At 46.7% G+C, this 21,801-nt stretch overlaps 14 protein-coding genes across 14 annotated transcripts; 8 read left to right on the forward strand and 6 right to left on the reverse strand.

Moving 5' to 3' along the window:
• Positions 1–1,192, reverse strand: V1508DRAFT_426517 (uncharacterized protein). Its single transcript, XM_066941574.1, has one exon. It carries the CDS (start codon positions 710–712, stop codon positions 140–142), a length of 573 nt encoding a protein of 190 aa, XP_066792822.1. The 5' UTR covers positions 713–1,192; the 3' UTR covers positions 1–139.
• Positions 1,193–1,734: 542 nt separating this feature from the next.
• V1508DRAFT_426518 (glycoside hydrolase superfamily) lies at positions 1,735–3,563 on the forward strand. The gene has a single exon (XM_066941575.1). It carries the CDS (start codon positions 2,042–2,044, stop codon positions 3,341–3,343), a length of 1,302 nt encoding a protein of 433 aa, XP_066792823.1. The 5' UTR covers positions 1,735–2,041; the 3' UTR covers positions 3,344–3,563.
• A 1,290-nt stretch (positions 3,564–4,853) lies between these two features.
• On the forward strand, positions 4,854–6,021 carry V1508DRAFT_299899 (uncharacterized protein). The gene is made up of 2 exons (XM_066936595.1): positions 4,854–4,972; positions 5,155–6,021. Exon 2 carries the CDS (start codon positions 5,165–5,167, stop codon positions 5,912–5,914), a length of 750 nt encoding a protein of 249 aa, XP_066792824.1. The 5' UTR covers positions 4,854–4,972; positions 5,155–5,164; the 3' UTR covers positions 5,915–6,021.
• A 27-nt stretch (positions 6,022–6,048) lies between these two features.
• V1508DRAFT_426522 (carbon-nitrogen hydrolase) lies at positions 6,049–7,186 on the reverse strand. Its single transcript, XM_066941576.1, has one exon. The coding sequence runs from the start codon at positions 7,130–7,132 to the stop codon at positions 6,128–6,130; it is 1,005 nt and encodes a 334-aa protein (XP_066792825.1). The 5' UTR covers positions 7,133–7,186; the 3' UTR covers positions 6,049–6,127.
• Positions 7,187–7,301: 115 nt separating this feature from the next.
• Positions 7,302–8,262, forward strand: V1508DRAFT_299910 (Spt4/RpoE2 zinc finger-domain-containing protein). Its single transcript, XM_066936596.1, has 5 exons — positions 7,302–7,490; positions 7,613–7,700; positions 7,752–7,795; positions 7,850–8,160; positions 8,230–8,262. The coding sequence occupies exons 1-4, from the start codon at positions 7,434–7,436 to the stop codon at positions 7,991–7,993; spliced, it is 333 nt and encodes a 110-aa protein (XP_066792826.1). The 5' UTR covers positions 7,302–7,433; the 3' UTR covers positions 7,994–8,160; positions 8,230–8,262.
• Positions 8,263–8,808: 546 nt separating this feature from the next.
• Positions 8,809–9,845, reverse strand: V1508DRAFT_361094 (uncharacterized protein; the record flags this gene model as incomplete). The annotated part of the gene is made up of 2 exons (XM_066937168.1): positions 8,809–9,228; positions 9,282–9,845. 2 exons carry the CDS (start codon positions 9,843–9,845, stop codon positions 8,809–8,811), a joined length of 984 nt encoding a protein of 327 aa, XP_066792827.1.
• A 196-nt stretch (positions 9,846–10,041) lies between these two features.
• V1508DRAFT_426528 (uncharacterized protein) lies at positions 10,042–11,039 on the reverse strand. Its single transcript, XM_066941577.1, has 4 exons — positions 10,859–11,039; positions 10,764–10,797; positions 10,275–10,704; positions 10,042–10,217 (listed from the first exon to the last, which is right to left on the reverse strand). Exons 1-3 carry the CDS (start codon positions 10,862–10,864, stop codon positions 10,313–10,315), a joined length of 432 nt encoding a protein of 143 aa, XP_066792828.1. The 5' UTR covers positions 10,865–11,039; the 3' UTR covers positions 10,042–10,217; positions 10,275–10,312.
• Positions 11,040–11,079: 40 nt separating this feature from the next.
• Positions 11,080–12,375, forward strand: V1508DRAFT_426531 (Fms-interacting protein-domain-containing protein). Its single transcript, XM_066941578.1, has 3 exons — positions 11,080–11,708; positions 11,764–12,106; positions 12,162–12,375. Exons 1-3 carry the CDS (start codon positions 11,173–11,175, stop codon positions 12,198–12,200), a joined length of 918 nt encoding a protein of 305 aa, XP_066792829.1. The 5' UTR covers positions 11,080–11,172; the 3' UTR covers positions 12,201–12,375.
• Positions 12,376–12,403: 28 nt separating this feature from the next.
• V1508DRAFT_426534 (uncharacterized protein) lies at positions 12,404–13,099 on the forward strand. The gene is made up of 3 exons (XM_066941579.1): positions 12,404–12,611; positions 12,666–12,795; positions 12,855–13,099. Exons 1-3 carry the CDS (start codon positions 12,609–12,611, stop codon positions 12,920–12,922), a joined length of 201 nt encoding a protein of 66 aa, XP_066792830.1. The 5' UTR covers positions 12,404–12,608; the 3' UTR covers positions 12,923–13,099.
• Positions 13,100–13,521: 422 nt separating this feature from the next.
• On the forward strand, positions 13,522–13,943 carry V1508DRAFT_400391 (uncharacterized protein; the record flags this gene model as incomplete). The annotated part of the gene is made up of 3 exons (XM_066938333.1): positions 13,522–13,572; positions 13,631–13,748; positions 13,810–13,943. 3 exons carry the CDS (start codon positions 13,522–13,524, stop codon positions 13,941–13,943), a joined length of 303 nt encoding a protein of 100 aa, XP_066792831.1.
• Positions 13,944–14,159: 216 nt separating this feature from the next.
• Positions 14,160–15,081, forward strand: V1508DRAFT_300055 (dehydrase and lipid transport-domain-containing protein). The gene is made up of 2 exons (XM_066936598.1): positions 14,160–14,693; positions 14,756–15,081. The coding sequence occupies exons 1-2, from the start codon at positions 14,376–14,378 to the stop codon at positions 15,008–15,010; spliced, it is 573 nt and encodes a 190-aa protein (XP_066792832.1). The 5' UTR covers positions 14,160–14,375; the 3' UTR covers positions 15,011–15,081.
• Positions 15,079–18,011, reverse strand: V1508DRAFT_442262 (WD40-repeat-containing domain protein). Its single transcript, XM_066942320.1, has 4 exons — positions 17,587–18,011; positions 17,000–17,524; positions 16,768–16,949; positions 15,079–16,718 (listed from the first exon to the last, which is right to left on the reverse strand). The coding sequence occupies exons 1-4, from the start codon at positions 17,767–17,769 to the stop codon at positions 15,152–15,154; spliced, it is 2,457 nt and encodes an 818-aa protein (XP_066792833.1). The 5' UTR covers positions 17,770–18,011; the 3' UTR covers positions 15,079–15,151.
• On the forward strand, positions 17,887–19,324 carry V1508DRAFT_426541 (uncharacterized protein). The gene is made up of 2 exons (XM_066941580.1): positions 17,887–18,572; positions 18,624–19,324. Exons 1-2 carry the CDS (start codon positions 18,046–18,048, stop codon positions 19,162–19,164), a joined length of 1,068 nt encoding a protein of 355 aa, XP_066792834.1. The 5' UTR covers positions 17,887–18,045; the 3' UTR covers positions 19,165–19,324.
• V1508DRAFT_300024 (cytochrome P450) lies at positions 19,289–21,694 on the reverse strand. Its single transcript, XM_066936597.1, has 2 exons — positions 19,747–21,694; positions 19,289–19,693 (listed from the first exon to the last, which is right to left on the reverse strand). Exons 1-2 carry the CDS (start codon positions 21,241–21,243, stop codon positions 19,619–19,621), a joined length of 1,572 nt encoding a protein of 523 aa, XP_066792835.1. The 5' UTR covers positions 21,244–21,694; the 3' UTR covers positions 19,289–19,618.
• Between the last annotated feature and the right edge of the window lie 107 nt (positions 21,695–21,801).

Genomic DNA, 21,801 nt, shown 5'->3' on the forward strand with positions numbered 1-21,801 from the left:
CGCGAGTATATAAATTGTCAAAGACATATATTACATACACAGTGCATCTAGTTCACCACCACAGTAATTGGTTCCCTCATAAGATGTTTAATAGATGACTTAGATAGCTATATATGCAAATTCTCTCAATGGAATGAGATCAGTCCTGGCGCTCGCCATTGACTACTGCACCCACATTAGAAAATAACCAAAATGCTTCAGCCTGACTGTGCCACGAAATACACCCTTTCGCAATCAGCAGGGTTATATCTTCATTCCTGAGCGAGGGCCAAACAGGCATCAACTGCCACACCCACGCGTCCATGTTTCTGGGAAACGACATCTTCAATGACGTCCATGTCCAGGGTAGGAACATCTGCTGCAGTGTCTCAACAACGTTCTTATGTTCTTGCTTTTCTATCCGCTTAGATTCACGAGTTTCCTGGGTTGCTTGACGCGCTGCGGCAGCTGTTGGGTCTATTTGTGAGCCAGAAGACGCTGACCGTCGATGGTCGTTGGAGCTCGGTTGGTGCGGAGATTGAGGACGGGCCTGTGACGTGGACGAAGTTCGGCGAGCAAAGTTTCGAGTGCGACTGATAATGGATTGCTTGCGTTCTTCATCATCAGTGTCGTCGCCATCGAAGAGCTTTGAAAATTGCTTGAATGGCGCTGTGAAAGTGGCGCTGAGAGCCTCTTGTACCTGTGATGCAACGCCAGAAGCCACGTCGGCCATGTCTGCCGGGGAGAATAGTTCAGCGATTATGTGGAGTATGCCGCAGTCAGGGCACGATACCCGCTGAATGTGTCACGCTCCTACACTTTCAATAGGGGAATGCAAACCGCCGAAGCTGCTCGGGTTTCGGCAAACGGCGATTTGTTGAGGACAGCGACGAAGGGGACCTTGGAAGGGGTACCTTGGAAAGGGTACCTAGCTGACATCTGTGACTACAAAGATGTGCACAAAATGAATGTTTAGCAAAACGCCTCCTTGCTTTGCCGGTCGATTAGGAGTCGTGGCGACGATATGCTGCAAGGTACGAGTTACTAACGCAGGACTAACGCAGGAACGCGCCAGACGCCGATTATGTATGTCGATTATACAAGACATAAGAAGGATTTGCATCTAGATCTAGCTCTTGCACCTACGACTCCATCGGTATTTATTAACCGCCGGGGTTAATTGGAGTTCGTTGGACTAGCCAAAGTAGAAAACCTTATAAGTCATTTTTTTTCTTTTTAGTTTCTTTATTTTCGCTTGAAGAACAGAGTAATTTGAAACGCCAAAGACTAGCCGTGAAACGGGTGTTCTTGTGTAAGAGAAACTTTTTTGAGTAATTCGGGTCGCTATTGCTCATTTCCGGCGAGCCGCACGGATAAGTGCCCCACACCCAGACCAAAGTACGACAATGCGTCGGATGGTTTTGATCTGATCGCCACTATTAACAGTTCAAATGAACTGTCAAATAATAATACTCTGACGACAGTGTCGCCAGCAGACCTTGAACGAGAGCGATAGTAGGAAATCCCATGTGAAGGTCGCACAACCGTCTCGCTTGCCGTTTCATTTGGTGTCACGACAGGCACCAGCCACGGCCCCCCTGCGCCCCCTGTACTCGCGCCACGCTATTAACCCCTGCAGGACCAGTACCACAACGGCCGTTGCCCCAGCCACGCCGTTCAGCCACGTCTAGACTATTAAAACCGCCGCACAACTGGCCAGATGACAGGTGGCTTGTGTGGCTGGTCGACGTGCCTATTGTGGCCGTGTTGCGCGTGGCTGAAGGGGGGGCAACTACAAACACGTTTCCAGGCACTTACTTCGCCGGCAATTTGCATTTCCAGGGCCTTCTTGCAGGCACAAACTTCCCTGCTTCCTCGTGGCCGACCCCCCTGCCGTGACTGCCGCCTCCTGGTCAACTTAATCGCTCATGTGCGTGGCACAAGCTAACTTCTCAAACGCCGCCATGAGAGGCCCCGCTTCGTCGCATATATTTATATTCCCCCGTCCGTCTCGCTCTGGTTTGTCCGGCAGTCCCATCAATCCACTCATTAGACAACAGCAATGAAGTTCTTCACCGTCATCTCCACTACTCTCATCCTCCTGCTAAGGCAAGTCGTTGCTGACCACCACCACAATGACCACACAATCCGTGGTGTCAATGTCGGCGGTTGGCTCATCCTCGAACAGTGGCTCGGCGGTGACATCTGGAACACCGCTCCTGACGCGTCAGATGAATACAGCTTCTGTAACTCGCTCGGCCAGGATGCTGCATTTTCTGCTCTCCAGCAACACTGGTCCACGTGGTTCACTAAAGACACTGTCAATGAGCTCGCATCGTACGGAATCAACGCTCTACGCATTCCTATCGGCTACTGGTCCGTCGTCAAGGACCAGTCCCAACCGTACGTCATGGGCGCTATGGACTACCTCGACCAGGCTCTCGGCTGGGCCGAGGACGCTGGCCTCAAGGTCTGGATCGATCTCCACGGAATTCCTGGCTCCCAAAACGGTTTCGACAATTCGGGCCGTGCCGGCGCCGTCGATTGGCAAACTAACTCTAGCAACATTCCTGCATCGATCACGGTTCTGCAATCCCTGGCCGAGAAATACTCGGCCTCCAACTACTCCGACGTTGTTGTCGCCATCGAACTTGTCAATGAGCCAATCTCGTGGTCCCCCAACAACGTCTCTGTCACTCGCCAGTTCTACATTGACGCCTACTCCGCTGTCCGCAGCTCGCTGACCGATAACCAGGACCTGCAAATCATCATGCACGACTCCTTCGTCAACCTATCCGACTGGTCCGACATGCCCTCCACTGTCAACGCCTCGTACGACCAGCTCGGTCTCGATACGCACATCTACCAAGTCTTCACGCCCGAGACAACAACGCTCGACGGACCCGGACATGTTCAAAAGGCCTGCGATTACCAATACTCTCTGCAGTCATCCAACGATGTGTTGCCCACTTATGCTGGCGAATGGTCTGCTGCCGAAGAAGTTTGCATATACTCGAATGGCACTACCGCGGCCGGCACGTCGTGCTCCGAAGACGGATGTCAATGCACAAGCGACGATTCATCACAGTGGAGCCAACAGCTTGTCGACGTAGTGAGATCATTTGTCGAAGCACAAATGGACGTATTCGAAGGTAATAGTACCGGCTACTTCTTCTGGTCGCACACTGGCCCAGGCGCGTGGAACTTCATCAGCGGAGTTCAGCAGGGCTGGATCCCTCAACCTCTTAGCGACCGTCAGTTCCCGGGACAATGCGGGTTCCAGTTGCAAAACGAAACGGACGACGGTTATCATGGTTATCATGACCATCGCCGTGTCAAACGTGGCTTGTTGGGAAGCATATAATTCTCTTTTGCTCCTTTGGATCCGCGAAATTTTGGTTAACAAACGTGGGGCGGTGTATGATTAACGACAAAATTGGATATTAGATTCTTTGGATTATTTTGGGACTTTTGATCACTTTTTTGGATATAGACTTTTACTTCTGTGTGTAAATATTTTAGAACATTAATGATGTCGTTTGATTAGATGTCTTGTTAATATAGATTTACCATATCATCCTGATTTACCATATCATCTTGGTCTTCTTTCCAGCTTAGGCAAATATGATACCAGTACCACCGGCACCACCACCGCCACTGTCTCAGTATTACAAAATTGTAAAATTGCAAGATTTGATTAGGTTTCCGTTCTTGGAACGCGTGTCAAATTTATACGCGTTTTAGAGTTTCGGATCCGAACGCGTCGCCCACGCGCGTGGCCGGGTCGTGGTATGTTTAATTTCTCCGGAAATATCGTGGCAAGCACGTGGAAAAGAAGCCACAATCCGCAGGCAGCAAATTAACATGGGCGATTGCAACATATTGGATGCTTGCCATAATTTCGAAAGGTACCTTGTTTTTTGGTCTTGACAGGGGACTTCTCAATACTCTTGCCTAGCTAGACACCGATATCAATATATGTAATCTGTGATATACTACCCGTCTTCCACAGACTTGGCTATGCACTGTCCAGGTGTAGGCGATGATTTCCTGACCGTAGCGCGGCGATCTGCAGGGACGCGAGCGAATGACACCTCCTCGAGAATGCGCTGAACGAGGCGAGCGTTGAAGCCGCACAATCGCCACCAACCTCTTGGGGTGACAATGAAATGGATTAGTTACAGTTCTACACGTCCCGAATATGTAATGCCGTAATTGTAACGGAACGGCATGTGGCGCGGGTGAAATCATGCTAAGAAATTTAGGTCGTCTGCTGTTCATGTATGTTGCCGGACAGGAAGACCCCCCAGTTCCATCAATATCAATTCCACCACACCTTCGTCCGCTCGTCAGGATCCTCTTAAAATATTATCATACGATACGGGAAAATATAAAGTTGCGAAATTTGTGCAGTCTTGTGAAACGGAAAACTGGTCGAGATTTGCTAGATGTTGAGAATGCTACGTTGGCTAAAGTCACCTGAGCCCCTTCTTCAATACGTCGACTCCAATTACCATACAAAATCCTGGGATCGTTCTGTAGAAACAGCATTTGATTTTATTAACAAACTGGCTCGTAAATGCGTAATGGCAGCCAACGGCACAAACAATAAACGTGTATGCATTTATGCCAGGCTTAGGGTGTTCTGATTCACGCATGCGGATAGCATCGTAAACAGGCCAGTAACTGACAGCCCTAACCTCAGGTCACCTGATTACGCAACACGTGCCTCTCACCTGACCTACACCCCAACCAATCGCGGGCCAGCCTCACGGCGTCTAACACAACCGTCAAATATCTCGCCATTTAAGCCATCCCCACACAGTTCCAGCACAATAAAAACAAGACGCAACACCTGACCGCCGCCAGCATCGCTCCCCGTGATCGCGCGTTCGACAACACAATCCTGCTCCACGAAGTCTTTTTTTCGGCAAAAAGTTCGTCTGTACTTTTTGGCTCCTACTTGTTATCTTCTTGAATTTGAGAATATAAGGTATCTATCTATATATTTTTATAATTTGCGCGGTGGCGGATGCACAGATCACATATTCTTCCTTCATGTTGTGGCTAAGGGTTGTGTCCAGTTCGGACAACAACCCCTGGCACATGACTTGAGCCCATCCAACTTTTTGATAATCTGTTTACGAGCCACAAGGAGCTGACAAGTAATTATAGTCTCGATAAAATGTCGTCGGCAATGGCACAGCCAGTTCATCTCCAGCAGCAGCAGCAGCAGCAGCAGCAGCCGTCGTCGTCCCCCACGAATAAGCGCAAGCGGTCAAATAGCATTGTTGACAACGTCGTCAAGGGAATATCAGACGAGCACGCATCCAAGCACACTATCCAGGTGCCCGACTCCGCCATCGACCACAATCTCATAAATCAGACCGTCCAGCCAACATCCCAGTCCTCGGGCCCGTCCGTGCAGGTAACGGTGGGCAGTGCTGCGAGCGGACAACCCCAGCCTCACCTGCCCCATCATCATATTGATCAGATGCCGATCTCGCTTCCACACTCAACTGCCACGTCTTCGGCCCAGAATGATCTGGAAGGTCTGTCAGGCGCGCAAAAGCCACCAGTCGGTAGCGAGGAATGGCATCGCATGCGCCGCGACAATCACAAAGAAGTAGAGCGACGACGGCGCGAGACAATCAACGAAGGCATCACCGAACTTGCAAAGATCGTACCCGGTTGTGAGAAAAATAAAGGCTCGATCTTACAACGCGCCGTCCAGTATATCCAGCAATTGAAGGAAAACGAAGCCGCCAATATAGAAAAGTGGACGTTGGAAAAGTTACTCACGGAGCAGGCTATCGCAGAACTGTCGGCCTCGAATGAAAAGCTCAAGGCCGAGGTCGACCGTGCTTGGCGAGAAGCTGATGCCTGGAAGAAGACCTGCGCCAGTGCCGGAATTAAGAAGAAGCAGGACGAGTGATTTCGTGTGTATTTTTAATACTTCGCTTGTACTTTATTTCTCGTCTCCGTTTTGTCAATACTTGGAATAGTGGAATATGGTATGGTATGGTCTATAGGAGTTAATTTATGCGTGGGAAAGTCGACAAATAAGCAGTAGGATTTTATGGATCTGTATATTACTATTTTCTTTTCTAGTCTATTCAAATATTAAAAAAGACCGCCATCGGCCACTCTATATGCTAACATCAGTTATTAATACTCCTTCTGACTTCTTTGGAAGGGTTGCTACCAACTGGACGGACGCGTCATTGCAAAACTGCATTACACAAGACGAGCCAGCGTAAGTTATCTTACCATTCTCGATTCCACATCTGTTGCTGGCAACAAAAATGGTGCTTGACGTTTTCCGCTGTTCAGGTTGTGCGTATTGGGAAACCACTGGCGTGAGCCTCCTTGCCCAGTAATGCACTGTTCTCCAGTCTGGTTCATCTTCGATGTCTTGTACATCAGTCACATCTTTCTCGTTGTTCGACTCAGGTTGGCCAAAAGCGAGCCACGCCATAGGCATTACTATGACATCAGCCTTGTTCGTAACGGCGAAATTGCCAAACTCGAACTTTGTAAATGGCGCTTCAAATTTTTCTGGATTCAAGTCCATGCATAGGCCCAGTACCACCCGTATTCGCATTTCATTCTCGTTTTCTGATACCAACTCTGCTGAATTTTTAATCTTCAAATCCAAGCTGCCGAATCCGTCCTGCCCGGACGATGCGCCCCATTTCTCATCCGCCTCGTACAAGAAATGCTTGCGATAATTGTAGAGCACTGTCCCCGATGGTCCTACCACGACTGCAGAGTTATATATTGGTCCTTCATCTTTCACTATGCTGCTCCCATCCGGACGCTCGGGATATCCCACAATGACATGGCATCCAATCCCCTGCGCCGTTCGCTGTGCCCACTGCGTCGATACTCCACGGCCCGTTGGCTCAAGGTACGGCGCAATAGCCGTTCGCGAAGGAAATCCGTATCCCGTAAATGCCAGTTCTGGAAGAACCAAAATGTCAGGCTTCTTACCACTCCGAATTCGATTCGCACTACTACATGGTGCGGTCGGAGCTTGCAAAAAAGGCTCTAGTAACGCGTCGGCGTGTCGGATCGATGATAAAACGTCAGTGCCCCAGTGCGCGTTGATTTGAAGGCAGGCAATTGTCAGCTTCCGCGTTCTCAATGACATTAATTATCCTCTGATCGTGTCGGCCACTTGATTCTTACCAATGCTTTCTGAGATTTGCGAGATTCTGATTTAGCCTCTTGGATCCTTGTTGTAGTCAAGAATGGTGCAAAACCCTAACCGTACCACAATGAGCCGCACGTCGTTTATGTTGGGCAAACTGTTAGCGTTGGCTAACCTCCTCGCACTCGCTCAATCGTACATTAGAACAGTTTATTATACACAAGCGGTGGATTGATTCTCGATTACAAGACTGCATTTGACTTAGTTGTTGCAGAGACTTTGCGGTCACTCAAAATATACAATGTCGTCAAGAACAGAGCGGGCTTGTCTTGTCTGTGGCATCGTTCGAACTTTCAACGTGCGTAATATCTTGTGCCTTCACTGATCCTTCTGATCAGTCTGTATTACGAAGTGTCTTGAGACTGAATACGTTATGTATTGAAGTGGTGGTTAAGCTGACATATATATTGGTATTTACAGGCGTTCTGCGAGCAGGGATGTCCTAACTGCGATTCGCTACTAAGTCTACAAAATTCGGAAGAAAATGTGCATGCGTGCACAAGTCCATGTATGTATACTGCGGCCCAATATATCACATATATATTGACGTGCATTATAGCGTTCGAAGGACTTGTCGCGATGTCGGAGCCCGAGAAATCATGGGTACGTTAATCATTTGACCGGAATTGCAACAGGGCATTGCGCTAAAACTTGTAGGTTGCTCGATGGTTACGAATTGATGGATTTCAACCTGGTACTTACGCGGTGAAAGTCAATGGACGGTTACCGGAGGAGATCGTTCAGTCGCTGGACGCACAGGGTGTGAAATATCGACCTAGGGATGGCAGCGTACAGGATTAGTGACCGTGTGGGTGGAGATAGTATGCGTCTGACTCAGTGTAGCGACGGAATTATTGTATATTAGAGCCAAGGATGAATGGAGTGGGATATAATGTATAATATTACACCAACGACATACTGCACCTCGACTGGATTGACGGTTGGGGTAAACCCGGCAACTGCGGAAAGTATTACGTCTCTGCTTCCTCGCAGATGATTTATTGCTTTGGACCAGAACGTCTAATGACATCGAATAGCTGTATATTCGAGTCTACAGTATATGACAATGATTTATCCCTCCGGCATGATTAAATAGACGTAATTTGATTCCTTGGATCAGATGTCGCCGTGTCTCTTCATAATGGAGCTACATGCCATTCAAGAATAGCGCGAATTGTTAGTAATAGTATTATTCACATGGCACAAGGCTAACGGGTGCAAACGACCTGCGGTTCGATTCGATTAATCCATCGCAGTACAAGCTTCAAATCAACCGCAACTGCAGTTCCACCAATTCATGCAACACAAAATATTTTCTGCTACACTTCGTTTATCACAAATCTTGAGCACAATCAGTACCGTGTGGAGGGGTTGTACAGTTCTTGTACAGAATCCCTTGGAGTCCTGTTCATTTCCGCTAAGGTGCCCTAACCCGATGTTCCAATCACTCAAGTGCATGGAAAGCTGAGCTTGTTTCGTCGGAAATTTTTTAGGCGAAATAGACCACCGAATCATAAATTTTATTGCGGAGAGCCTTATGATAGGCTTATTGTCCATCCCATAGTCGGCTATGAATATCATTTATTAATACGATCCAACCACTCTATGAAATGAGGTTATTGCTCCTTCTCCACCATATCAGCTTTGTCCCGCAGAGAGTTATAATGCTCTCCTAAACCATAACTGTGCTTGTAATAGGCGAGCCATAGCTCTGATCGTTTTCCAGCTTCGTTCAATTGCATTCTCGCTCTTCCACTCATAACAACGGAGACGGGACAGTCATACTCCTTCGAAAGAGCGAGTATTTCCATATCGCCTCCCCATATAGCCGTGTTCTCCAACTCAACACAGTAAGCATTGAGATCTCGCATGGAGAGAGTTGCCTCGTCGAAGAGAAATGGCGCAAATGTATTAGGATCACCGCGAATATGTGCAGCAGCTTTGCGTCGAAGTTCTGCGACAGAAGTCGTGATATTATGGCGTAGACGAAGCTGATCTGACAGTGCAGCGAAAAGACAATGGCCATCCGGAACAATCTGAGTACCGCGTTAGCTCGGACTACAATTTTTACTGAAATATATTAACATACGTCGTATTGGATTAATCCAAGCTTGTCTGTTAAAGCCTTTATATTTTCAAGCTCTATCTTGCGCAGATCAGGGGTTTTTGCTGCCTCGAGTGCAGCCTCAGCGGTCATTTGATCTATGGCGGCCTTCTTCCTTGCAAGTCTATCTTTCTGTCGATTCTTCTTGGGCCCTTTCTTTTGTGGTTGTTGCTGTTCCCGTGGAGCTGGCTCGGGATCAGCCGGCGTGCTGACATCGAGTGCCAGCTGTTCTAACAGCTTATCGGGCGATATTTCATCTTCAACTTCCTCCTCAGTAACGTGTCCATCCCTTGTATTGGGAATATTATGGCTTCCAGTGTTATCTGCTGCTGCCAACTCAGATTCGTGGCGAGCCTTTAGGTCTCGCTCCATTTGTTCACATTTGGCATGCACTTCCTTCTTCTTTCGCTTTTCGCCTTTTGTTGCCGATTTTTTTAGGCTCGTGACAGTAGCTACTAAATCTCTAGATTCTTTGCGATGACGGGCAAGAATCTCGTCCAGTGTCTCCGACGCCGCCGGAATTGTCGCTGCTGGTTCTGGAGTGGACATTATGGCGCTATTGCCGTCGCGTTGAAGTAGTATATTCTGGTATATGAAATCTTGCAGCAACGAAACCCTCCGAATAAAACATTTGAGAAGCAATCCCCATTTTAAAATTACGTATAACATTTGTTATTAGTGCTCTTATTCTGGGGGAAAGCGGTTACCCTAACCCAACATCACAGGTAGAATCCGTGTGTCAAATAATTCTGAATCTAATTAACTTCGGCTCGTATATAACACATAAGACGAATATTTTTATGATTCAAAATGCAATTATGCGAATACATAAGGATGTCATTTTATGTCATAACCTGATAATATTTACAAATCTCTAAATCAGCCCGTAGCCTATCCAGTTTAACTTAAATATATTACAAACTATCCAAGGCTCCGTTAGTATATATATCAGAAATAGACATGACGTTCTACACTTACACAAAGCACTCGTCCATATCATACTACTACTACTTTTCTTAAGGTTCAAGGTCGTCCTCTGCTCTATAAACCAATCGATAACCGCAAGATCCGACTCGAAATTTGCCGTCAAGTTGGGGCCTTAGAATAAAAGTCTCTGAAAATCCGCATAGTCCCTTTCCCCTATCACTTCCAATTCTGACTTTTCCTGATGTCGTAAGGGCAATTGATAGTTGTCCATTAGCTCCGGCCACGGCCAGTGGATGGCAATCGTAGCCCGTAACATCGTGTACAGTAGGTGGCATTCTTGAGTATAATTCGGCATAGGCCTCGCCTCCCATTAGTGGATTACCATTATATACTATTGGAGCATTCGGTTCGAATAGGAGAGGTATGTTTTCTCGGTGTCCGTCTAGTGCGCGGTAGTAGACGGAGATGAAGTTCTCCGTTCCTGACAATTTATTGAGTCAGCTGTGACGCTACTGGAGGAATACGCAATAGTATCCGTACCTCTGCTTATTAATTCAATGACTTTGCCGATATCCTATGTGAAGAAGTAATCAGCGCTTTGCATCTCGCTAGAATTGGTTGTGAAATTCACGTACACTCATGACTTCCTAATCTGATCCGAACTAAGATTAGGAAAACCAGATCTACCGCTAATATATACGAAATCGGAAGCGCTCCGCTTTGGCCCCACTGGGATATATATGTGTTGTGCGTGCTCGACAAGTAAATGATAATTTGAATGCTTGAACTCGGCTCAGTTTGAATTCCTTGCTAAACTCGCTTCGTGCGGCGAGCTTTTCTTGCGCGAAGTTTGTTGGAGACTTTTATCCCCTGACAGCATCAAGCATCAAAGGCTATCGGCAATACATCTATTTTCTCCATAGCAAAGATAGCGCGCAACATATCCAGAATGTTAGATATAGATCTACAGAGTGATGCTCTGCCCGATGCTCTGTCGTTAATTCAGACCATGCGAGACCTCACAGATCGCGCATTTGAGCTCTTGCTACAACTTAGCGAAGCTTCGGCCGCAGCTGCAGCAGCAATGCCCTCGCCCGAACCTGAGGCAGAACCCGAATCAGCTTCAAAGATCCATCAAAGCGACATCGTAAATGATGAAGGACAGTTGATTGAAGCCGAGCCGGAAGTACAGAATGGGAGAGCAGCAGATCACATGGATGTCGACGGGGAAGCTGCCGTCGTAATTTCCAAAGATCCTGCGGTTGTGACTGCAGAATCGGAGTTTGCAGGCGTTGCGAAGGCATTACTGGCGCATTCATTCCACCTGCGGAAAATGAATCGGTTATATCAGGTCTCTAGCAAAGACACGAAGGAATATATAGCTCAGAAGAGAATTGAGGTCGATAGACTCCAGCTTGAACTTCAGAATATGTACTATCGACAACGATATTTACGGAAAGAAATTGAACTGTGCAATGATTTCCCGTAAGTGATATTTGACTTTCGTCAGGGTTTAATTATGGCTTACTGATTTTTAAAGATCATCTCACACGCTAATCGACTTCGTCCCCGTTGAACAATTTTATGAAGACAATCCGGACTTTAGGCCACATGGTGGCTCTACAAAGCCGAATGGTGGTGGCAGTCCCAAAGAGCCGACCGCTGCGGACGAAAATACTGCCATGGCGGAAGACAGAAATGAATTGAGACTCAATCAGCACAAGCTCATGCTGGCTCGCCTTGAAGACGAAAGAACGAGGCGGCTGAAGATGGAGGAGAATAGGAAGGAACTGTCTCAGATTCGATCTAGTCTGGTAGCTGAGAATAAGAAGCGCAAGGAAGATTTAGAAAGTTTGGATGCCCAGTTGCAACGATTCATCGAGGTAAGTCGATCAGGTTCATTGGGTGGACAGATGTTAACATGCGTATGTCATCCAGAGTGCGACGCCGATTCAGAATGTTTTCCAGAAATACTGAACAATTGGTATCGTGTTGCATCAAAGATATCGCATTTCCCCTTTGTACTAAAGTTATGACACCGTATGGCTAGCAGTAGTTGGTTCATGTGTTAACCTAAAGTAAATGGCTATGATCCGAATCTGTATTATATGTAATATATCAGGGCTAATAGGCACAAAGAGAACGTTAGTTGGTTTATGCTGCATCTCTGTGAGCAAATTGTAATGCTCTAACGGGACCTTGATGAATAGGCTTAGGTGGCCATTACAGCCCTACCCCGCCGCGTATTAAGCATCGCATAAACCCTCTGATCCATACTTCGCAGCAGGTAGCCATATTCGCCACACTACAACTCAAGTATACGGCTTGTTTGGTCATAATTCCAATAATCTGGATTCTTGACGACCTGTAAAACTACTGATCATAATGGTATTTGCTGTTCGTGCTCAATTGTGTTCTATTCGTGAATTAACGGGAATCAAGGTTCAAACTCCTACACAGCGGCTAGCTAACCAGAAATACGCCAAGCGAGAAGAGAAGAAGCATGGAAAGCCAGAATCTCTCACAGGCAAGAAGAATGCTGAAAAGCCGCCAATTTCCAAGGGCTGGATTTGTAAGTTCTATCTTGGCACTGCTGTGAGAGATTGTACTCATCAGCTAACATCATCTCAGACGTATTTGCATTTATGATCGCCGGTGGCTTACTATTGGAGATTTTGAACTTGATACTGGGACGTTAAGGAATGAATTTAGGAGTTTGGATAAGTCATTTCGGCTTAAAGCAAAATTGGGTAATGATATTGGCTGTGCTGTTATGTGCCTATGTATATATAGAGCGTGAAGTGTGTAGTAAAATGGTAATAATTAGGAGTTCAATGCAATAAGCCGGTTTTCACAATTGCTTCGTAGTAGCTGAGGGGGTATGTGGAGTACATTACTTGAACGGTGACAGCATATTTCACGCTGTCTTCCTCACAGTCGCACTCAGATTCTACAAATAGTTCTCCTTGTCTTATAAACAGCGCAATCCACGGTTTATTTACTTGCCCCAGACCTTGTCTTTCGTAAGGTACATTGGAACTGGTCAAGACAACTCAGACTCGGGGCCGAATCGGTGTTAGAAGTGATCACTCAGACCTAGTCCTTAGTGACTGTTGCAACTGAAGTAGGTCGGTGCACAAATATCCGCTAGCGAAACAGTTCAACCCAACTCTCATTGCTTAATAAGTACTCGAGCGAATTTGCGGTTGCAATATAACAAAAGGATTCAAGGATGATAATACGACAACTAATACGACGGCCATTAGCCCTGCGATTACTGCCACATCAGCGATTTCGCATGAGAGTTCGAAGATGGGAATCCTCAATAGCTAGCGCTCCCAAGCCATTTGTGAGTCTACAAAAATTACAATTAGCACATCATAGATATGCTAATGACTATGCATTAGGGATCATCTCAGTTATGGCCGGTCGCTAAGGTGTTTTTATATGGGTCATTTATGTATATGCTACTACATTGGCTGTGGTGGAAACTAGAATCTGACGAATTATATGATCGACTCTCAGGTTGGTCCTTGGATGCTAGTGTATCGGCTAAACGAGTAAGGCATGCTAATTTATCGTGTAGGTCGAGTGAAGGAGCTAGAAACGGAATTAGCGCGCACTATCGAGGAACGGAATAAGAGCCTGGTGGCGGAACGGGATGTATCACCCACCGAGGAAAACAAATCGACATTGAGGAAATTATGGCCGTGGAAATAATGAGTAATCGCTTTATATTATTTGATAGGCATACTTTTGTAAATACGAAGAAGGTTGGGAAAGTACAGCTTTGAGAAGGCGTGAAACGAGATGCCCGATAAATTCTTGATTATATCGTGCAGTCAAGAAGATGAAATGTTATAAATAAGATGAGCAGTGAGCTGAATACGACGTGTTGCCTGCTTGGTTGCTCAGCATACTGTAAAGTGTAAAACTAAATTTCAAGCAGAACCAAAACGGGCACTATGTAATTGAAGTACATGAGACAAAATAATTCACTTAAGTCCAATAAATTTGAGCCCCCTCGGGGTCTGTGAGCGACAACAATCGTTACCGCGAGCCGCACAGTTCCGAGTAAATACTTGATAGTTTAATTCTGGTCGTCTCTTCCAGGACTTTCCGGCATCCAATTGCTACACTCGTACGCAAGCAATGATCCAGTGCATTGCACCGCGAAGTCTACGAGGATCTCGCCGGTATTTTTTCACGTTATTGTCCAAAGACAGCGCGCCTCCAGCACAGACTTATTCCCTCTCGCGCAATCTCCCATATCCCCCGTCGCTAGTTTACAGCGTCATATCAGATGTGGATTCATACTGCAAATTCGTTCCGTACTGCGTTGAGTCCACTGTGATTCACAGAGACGCAAGGACGAATCAGCCGATAAAGGCTACATTGCGAGTCGGGTGGCAGGCGTTTGAGGAAAGTTTCGAAAGTCAGCTAAAGTGCGAAGAACCATACAGTGTTGTAGTATGTGATCTAAATAATGACGAGTCGAGTGGTAGCGACGGTAACTGATTATAAGCTTATAGGCACAGTGTTACAAGCATTCTCTATTCAAGTTGTTGTATACTCGGTGGAGAATTATTCCGCATGCGGATCAGAGCTGGACCCGCGTGGCGATGGACCTAAAGTTTGCGTTTGCCAATCCATTATATAACACTGTCTCAGCTACGTTTGCGCCTAGAGTTACGGAGATTATGATTGAGGCGTTTGAACAGCGAATAGCCGAAATGCATAAATGTGTTCAGAGTGAGGAGAAAGCCGAAATGGAAACTAGTAGTTAACATCTTAGATTCCGACGTGCGATTATTGGGTGCATTTTACAGGGCGTTTGCATTGCAAAAGGAAATGTCTTATATCGTAATGTATACATATTTGTAGAAATAGAAATTTACATATCGTACAACCAAAATCTACTAATACCTTCACATTTCATCGATTTTCGTCATGAGAACTTCATCCATTTGGCGAAGTGTATAATCCACAATGTAGCTCTCTTCCAATAGCTCGCTCGCTCTAGTATAGTGGCGCTCGCTGTAAGGAACAAGAGCGTCCAATGTTCTCTTGATGTCTTCAACTTCGAGAAACTTTTCCGGAGGAAACGACAGTAGAAGCACATTCAAGATTCGTTGAGCAACAGTGGCTGTCCGTGCATTTGTATTCCAATCTCGGATTCGTCGCAGTAACAGTTGCAACTGTGCAGGTGCTAATGATGACAACACTGCATCGACTTCCTTGAGACCTATAATCGAGCCTTTCTCAGCGTTCTCGGCAATAACTATGCGGAAGAGATTTAGCAACCGCGACGGATGATCCAACGACAGCGCTAGAAGAATAGCGTTCCTCCATTCCTTCCGGAACACGTAATTTGACAACTCCTGCTCCTTCTCCACCAATTCCGCATCGGCCTCCGCTTGCCGCACGAGCTCTTCTTCGGTGACATCTTCCCAAAATGTGATGACAGAGTCTCCACCGCCAGATAGAACAACCTTGTCGTCAGATCGATGAGCCAATGACCAGACCTTGTCTTCGTGATTATCAAGTGTCGCATTACATTCACCAGACTTGACATCCCACACCTTAACCAGTCCATCACCACCGGCACTAACAATTTGAGCACCACTGCTAATGAACAAAGCTTTCAATACGGAGTTCGTGTGGCCCTCAAAGGTCTTCACGCAGGTGTAATCCCTGATATTCCAGACCTTGACAGTCTTATCTCCGCTTCCAGTCACAACAAACTTATCGTATGCCGAGAACTTGACACTCCACACGCCTCGCTTGTGGCCACGGAGAATACCGACTGTCTCGCCATCTTCTACCGACCATATCTTAACGGTACGATCCTGTGACGCTGTAGCGAAGAACTCATCGTTTGGTGCAATGTCTACTGAATTAATATCTTTCTCATGGGCCTTCCTGGTGAATACCGGCTTTGCGACTTCCACGGGCTCATCGGCCGCCAACGGTACCGCCCATTTCTTCACCGTAAAATCCTGAGAACCTGTAATCAGAAACTTAGGATAGGCTGCCTGTGTGACCAGTCTCGCAATCGCAACACCGCCAATAGAGCCCAGGTGTCCCTTAAACGTTGCATAGAGTTGAAATCCATTGTGTTCTTTTCCGTCAGTATCTTCCATACCAGATGCAGTCCACCGCCATATTCTGGCAGCATTATCTTTTCCCGCACTGGCTAGCCATAGACCATCGATAGAAACGTCGATGCAAATTACAATATCGGTGTGAGCTTGAAGCACAACAGATGACTGGGTCTCAATAGATATCACTCTTATCTCTGGAGAATTTGTTGCTAATGCAAGATACTTCTGAACGCCTTCTCCGTCGACGGGACCAGCGTACGCTAGATCGATGACTTCGCCATTGTTACCGGCCAATCGTCTCACAATTGGTAGATCCGTAGAAGTTAGGGTATGCTCGACAAGAGTCTGATCGGACAGCACCGCGATAAGGTCATTCCAAGAAGGATAGTAACTATAATAGTTAATTTTGTATTTCATCTCTGCGGCAATTATACACTTACATAATATCGAAAACGCCGACCTCCTCAGAAGTTTGAACCGTTGCTTGTTCAGGTGTGATCTCCTCACCTGATTCTACGGACCACAGCCTTACGAGTCCTTTCTCGCCTCCAGTGTATATAAGCTGGTCAGATATCTTGCTGGTTAATATACCAGACGATAAAAATCCAGCGGTCTCCAGAGCCTGCCCGTATATTAGAGATATGCGATGTGAGCATTAGTTGCGAAACATACCTCGAAAACTAAGATTGTTTTCACTAAACCGTAATTTTTCATACTCCACACGTTGACAACTTTATCCCTACCGCCGCTTATCAATAACGATCCGTCACTGCTGAAATCGAGTCCGCGGACAACGCTGACATGTCCCTCTTCCAATACTGCGACGCATTTCCGCTTTACCAAATCCCATATTCTGATTTTCGTGTCGTCTGATCCGGACGCAACTTGCCACCGCGCACCACCTTTCTGTCCAAATACTCTTATAGCGCTGATGACACCGGTATGACCTCTGAACGTATGAGTGTTGAATGCACCAGCCAAATCCCAAACTTTCACGACCCCGTCCGCGGCACCTGTAGCAACGAGTGTTGACGTGCTGTCGATGTGCATCACAATGACAGGTCCATCGTGCGCTTTAAAGGATCGCATTAATTTGCATTCTGGAAGCTGGAATATCCGCATTTGTAATGACCGCGAGCAAATAACGACATATTTTCCATCCGGCGAAAGAGCAAGCGTAGTGACTTGTTCCCCGTCCTAAAATATATATCAGTCTAACGAACGTCTGAAGTATGACAGTGGATCGGTTAAACACATACGCCTTTAATCTTATGTTTCCGTTGGCCGGTACTGAGGTCGGTTATAACGACATCTTCGCCACAAGCAGTTGCGAGCAATGTCTGATCTTCGGAAACCGAAGCAGAACCGCCAGTAAAAAATGGCTCGATAGCACTATGCGCGAATGCTGTTTTCAACGTCACTGACGATGCAACTGGAACCATATTTCGCTTGTTTGCAGACGGTCTAGCCTTATAGCCAAGTCCACAATAATTAAGCTGCTGCTATCGACAAGTTCGTCACAAAAAATTTCGCCGGTTGGGACTTTTGTAGACGGTTAACGCTAGTGACGACTGAGTTTAAATGTTCCACGGTGCGCCGCGCGAGATTCTGCAGTTGCTAGCTAAATGCCATCAGCAAGGAGCGAACATTAGTATAAGCCAATCGAGGAATTCCAGTGACGTGTTTACATAGGGAGGATCTCTGAAATACGGCGGTACATGCTTACACCACGAATACATCGGCTCGCCCTCGGGCGTGAATACGCGCATCCGAGTACACCACCGAGTATCGACTCAGCCGATGAGAATGAACTAGCGATTCAAGGACGGAAGCGTCATCGTCGAGCTAAGCAAGCGCAGCGGGACGTGTTTGTCAAGGCTAGAGAGCGATTGTTAGCAGACGTTGTCATTGCCGAGCAGGAAGATTTAGTGGAGTTGATGGCGTGGCTGATATCGTGCGGGAGCTTAGTAACATGTGCGGTACTGTTGTGGCCGCTGCAAAGCATAAAGGGCATAATGGGTACTTACAAGATGGCTGACGATATGACATATATTGACTTTGTGAAACAATTTTGGAGGGACTCTCCAACTGTGATGCAGTTGTTTGCTGGATTGCCGGGAAATTTGTTGTATAGATCAGTTGATTTAGCTGGGGATGGCGTCAGACTTTTGATTCTGAAAGCGCTACAAGTATTTCAATCTGAAGGGGCAGGTGATGGCCGCCTCGTGTTTACAGTTGATTTGGCGTATGTATACATTTAATGCTTCTATCGGATACAGCTAACATGAGACTAAAGCCTAAGAGGATTGACATGGCTCTGCTCCTATCCCATTCTCGAGTACCACAATCTTCAGCGCCTTAGAATTGCGCCCTCAAATCGCATACTGCCGAGTGGCAGCGCATTTTGCAGAATGCGCTCGCATTCATTCCTACAACAGAATTCCAGTCAACTCATTAGCACGGCGTCATTGATGGCGTTGGGCAGTATGCTCGCAGACTCTTTGTATAGCATTTTAGACTCGATTTGTTTCTCTAGCGGCACCAATGGCCAGATTGTCAAGGGCCTTACGCAGGATTTGAGCAGAAGTCTACTTTCACCGATACTTAGCATTGTAATAACGCCCATAGACATTATGTTCTACAGGTCTTTGGCGCGTAGAGCATTACCGGATCATCGAAACATATATCAGATTGGGGAGATAGGGAATTGGCGTCTGGTCGCTGAAGCTCTAGCTGTTGAGACATTCACGGGGTGGTCAATGGCGGGCTTCTCCTTTTGGATGTTTGTGACGTCCTGCCGATGGATATATCACAAGCCATCCAACCGAAACCAATGAATCCAGTTGATTGTTTGACAATATTGTATAATATTATGTGCAGTAGATATATTACGTGCAGTAGATATATTGTGTGCAGTAGATGGATGTATGATATAGAATGTACGTCAGATTAAGCGATATGTAATTCCAAAGCATTACGTAAATTTAATAACACAACGATCAATCTACCGTACGAACAAAACATGAGTGAGATATAAACAATATACATAAATATACAAATGGTGAATGAATCGCAAATAAAAGCACAGTACGCATGATCTAAAATTACGATGATAATGATACCAACCATCCCGAGCAACATAGCACAAAAACAAACTATCAATTACAGATTAAATACTCTAAGTGTCAATTTATCCATTGAACGACGATGGAACAAGAAACTGGGGCAAGAAATAAGGAACCAAATTCTAGACCAAAACGGAAGCTTTCGATACCAATCGCATACGTTGAACTAAGGCTTTTTTTCACTAATCTTTCGTCTTGTCCAGATGATGTTGCTCGGTTCACTAGGGAGGGTGACCATAGACTACAACAACTTTAGCATGTCGGATAAAACTTATATATATAAATATTACTAACCGTATAATCCGGTTTAGGTACACCACGACCCTCAGGAAGACTCCACGTAAACTCACGGATAAACATGGACAAAATCGTACCAAGTTGAACATACGCAAAGTGTTCGCCAATGCATCGATGTCGGCCAGCACCGAATGGAAGATAAGGTGACTTTGCTCCCTTAGAGATGGTGATCCCCTCGGCACTGTCGTCCAAGTTAATCTCGTTCTTAGTCTCAGCCCATCGAGAAGGCTGGAAAGTCGTCGGGTCTTTGAAATAGTTACTGTCCATCATAGGAACACCAGGAGAAGCCAGAACATAGTACCCCTTGGGGACAACGTAGTGGGTGCCTTCAATAGCAAGATCACTTCGAACTTTACGCATGAGGGAGTGAAGAGGCGGATGCATACGGAGAGTCTCCCGGATGGTGTAATTCAACAAAGGCATGTTTTGCAAATTCTCGTATGTAAGATCAGGAAGACTTTCACCGCAAACTTCAATCTGCTCTCGGTAGAGAGCTTCCCGAAGCTCAGGGTCTGCGCCAAGATGGAGGAGAGCCCATGCGCTGGTAGCGGAGGAAGTGTGCTGCCCACCCATCAGAATGCCAATCTGCATATTCGCAATCTCACGATCAGTCATGCGAACGCCATCCTTGTAAATGGCATCCTTCAAATAAGCATTGATGACGTCAAAGTCCGAGAGGTCGCCACGCTGACGGCGGTCACGAATGACCTCCATGTATGTGTCCGAAACCTTTTTCTGTGCCGCATTGCGACGGAACGTGGCCGGTATAGGAATATGAGGGAAGACGAAATGAATAGGAGTGAATCCTCGGTCGAGGTCGTGGTAAAGCTCAGCAAAAGACTCGTCGAACTTCGCGCGAATTGCTTCTCCTTGGAGAGTACGAGACGCCGTGAAGATAGTGAGCTCAGGCATGGCAGTCATAAGATGAGCGCTGGCAGAAACGCGGTTGGGATCTTGACCAAAGAATTGAGGAGACTTGAGCCAATACTTGCGGACCTCCTCGACAATAATTGGCACATACGAACGGAAAGCCGGCACTGTAAATGAGCTCTTTGCGAATTTCTTCTGCTCCATCAGTCGATGGTTGGGACAATCGTAAATGACACCGTTACCGAAGACAGGAGTCGTGAGATGTGTGTACGCGTCCTCGGCAGACACGTCGCTAAGCTTCGCGTTGAGGACGAAGTCGTTGCCCTTGGGACCGAGCGCGACTGTCACTTTCCTACCTAGAAGGACGAAAGTGTAGACATCGCCAAACTTCTTGCGGTTGTCCGCAAAGAACTTGTAGGGATCCATACCGTACGGGATGGCGGAACCGAAGAAGGGAATCCAGTGGAATACAACCGGCGGTCGGTTTGGGTCGCGGAAGAGTATTTGGGAGAGGACGTTAACAACAATGGCCACGACGACGAACGTGGCCATGCCGGCGAGAACGAGTTGCCCCAGTGGAATTTTGGCGAGGCCAGCGAGCGAGTCACAAGATAACATGCCCATCGTGACGGCAGAGAAAAATAGTGGACGCGAGCAACAGAGACAACTGGTGGTGTTATGTGGAGCTGTGTGTCTGCAGAGGGCAGTGGAAGGGCGCTGTTAAATAAATTTCGCGATGGCGGCGGCCATTTTGGTGTCATGACTGCCCTAGCCATAGTTGTCACTCAGGGCCCCGGCGCCAGTTTGTCGTATGACTTGCGGCTTCGCAGTAAATGGCCCCCGCACTGTCTCGGCTTGCTCAGAACATATCAATTCGAGACGGCTATATTTCTTCTAGTAGTTCTCTGCATTCACTCTGCCAATAATCAGTCCTGTTACGCAATTGATGGGATATTTAACAGATACTCGACACGGTACGGATCCGAACTGAGCCGAGGAAGGCATCCATTGCCGGATACGAGCCCCTCGCTGCGGCTTGGGTGGCGGTTATATTACAAGACCCATCTTTATGAGCAGAAATTCGCGTCCTCGGCGTAAGATTTTTTCTGCAGCTTCGGCTAATAGGGCTTGACGCTTACAAAGTGGAAGTATGGCTAATTATTGCGGTTGTGCATTATTTAC

Source organism: Lipomyces doorenjongii (assembly GCF_038497915.1).
Source record: "Lipomyces doorenjongii strain NRRL Y-27504 unplaced genomic scaffold V1508scaffold_99, whole genome shotgun sequence".
Taxonomy (NCBI): domain Eukaryota; kingdom Fungi; phylum Ascomycota; class Lipomycetes; order Lipomycetales; family Lipomycetaceae; genus Lipomyces; species Lipomyces doorenjongii.

What these genes read in the sequence shown, in the direction of transcription:
- V1508DRAFT_299899 (XM_066936595.1), top strand. Translation starts at nt 5,165, where the DNA reads ATGTCGTCGGCAATGGCACAGCCAGTTCATCTCCAGCAGCAGCAGCAG.
- V1508DRAFT_426522 (XM_066941576.1), bottom strand. Translation starts at nt 7,132, where the DNA reads ATGTCATTGAGAACGCGGAAGCTGACAATTGCCTGCCTTCAAATCAAC.
- V1508DRAFT_299910 (XM_066936596.1), top strand. Translation starts at nt 7,434, where the DNA reads ATGTCGTCAAGAACAGAGCGGGCTTGTCTTGTCTGTGGCATCGTTCGA. An exon ending in GCATCGTTCGAACTTTCAAC is followed by an intron (nt 7,491 to 7,612) that starts GTGCGTAATATC and finishes TGGTATTTACAG; the next exon opens with GCGTTCTGCGAGCAGGGATG. An exon ending in CGGAGCCCGAGAAATCATGG is followed by an intron (nt 7,796 to 7,849) that starts GTACGTTAATCA and finishes TAAAACTTGTAG; the next exon opens with GTTGCTCGATGGTTACGAAT.
- V1508DRAFT_426531 (XM_066941578.1), top strand. Translation starts at nt 11,173, where the DNA reads ATGTTAGATATAGATCTACAGAGTGATGCTCTGCCCGATGCTCTGTCG. An exon ending in GAACTGTGCAATGATTTCCC is followed by an intron (nt 11,709 to 11,763) that starts GTAAGTGATATT and finishes TGATTTTTAAAG; the next exon opens with ATCATCTCACACGCTAATCG. An exon ending in AGTTGCAACGATTCATCGAG is followed by an intron (nt 12,107 to 12,161) that starts GTAAGTCGATCA and finishes TATGTCATCCAG; the next exon opens with AGTGCGACGCCGATTCAGAA.
- V1508DRAFT_442262 (XM_066942320.1), bottom strand. Translation starts at nt 17,769, where the DNA reads ATGGTTCCAGTTGCATCGTCAGTGACGTTGAAAACAGCATTCGCGCAT. An exon ending in GGAAACATAAGATTAAAGGC is followed by an intron (nt 17,525 to 17,586) that starts GTATGTGTTTAA and finishes TATATATTTTAG; the next exon opens with GACGGGGAACAAGTCACTAC. An exon ending in AAACAATCTTAGTTTTCGAG is followed by an intron (nt 16,950 to 16,999) that starts GTATGTTTCGCA and finishes ATATACGGGCAG; the next exon opens with GCTCTGGAGACCGCTGGATT.
- V1508DRAFT_426528 (XM_066941577.1), bottom strand. An exon ending in CATTGAATTAATAAGCAGAG is followed by an intron (nt 10,705 to 10,763) that starts GTACGGATACTA and finishes ATAAATTGTCAG; the next exon opens with GAACGGAGAACTTCATCTCC.
- V1508DRAFT_426518 (XM_066941575.1), top strand. Translation starts at nt 2,042, where the DNA reads ATGAAGTTCTTCACCGTCATCTCCACTACTCTCATCCTCCTGCTAAGG.
- V1508DRAFT_426541 (XM_066941580.1), top strand. Translation starts at nt 18,046, where the DNA reads ATGCTTACACCACGAATACATCGGCTCGCCCTCGGGCGTGAATACGCG. An exon ending in GTGTTTACAGTTGATTTGGC is followed by an intron (nt 18,573 to 18,623) that starts GTATGTATACAT and finishes ATGAGACTAAAG; the next exon opens with CCTAAGAGGATTGACATGGC.
- V1508DRAFT_300055 (XM_066936598.1), top strand. Translation starts at nt 14,376, where the DNA reads ATGATCCAGTGCATTGCACCGCGAAGTCTACGAGGATCTCGCCGGTAT. An exon ending in AAGAACCATACAGTGTTGTA is followed by an intron (nt 14,694 to 14,755) that starts GTATGTGATCTA and finishes ATAAGCTTATAG; the next exon opens with GCACAGTGTTACAAGCATTC.
- V1508DRAFT_426534 (XM_066941579.1), top strand. An exon ending in AATTTCCAAGGGCTGGATTT is followed by an intron (nt 12,796 to 12,854) that starts GTAAGTTCTATC and finishes ACATCATCTCAG; the next exon opens with ACGTATTTGCATTTATGATC.
- V1508DRAFT_426517 (XM_066941574.1), bottom strand. Translation starts at nt 712, where the DNA reads ATGGCCGACGTGGCTTCTGGCGTTGCATCACAGGTACAAGAGGCTCTC.
- V1508DRAFT_300024 (XM_066936597.1), bottom strand. Translation starts at nt 21,243, where the DNA reads ATGGGCATGTTATCTTGTGACTCGCTCGCTGGCCTCGCCAAAATTCCA. An exon ending in TACCTAAACCGGATTATACG is followed by an intron (nt 19,694 to 19,746) that starts GTTAGTAATATT and finishes AAGTTGTTGTAG; the next exon opens with TCTATGGTCACCCTCCCTAG.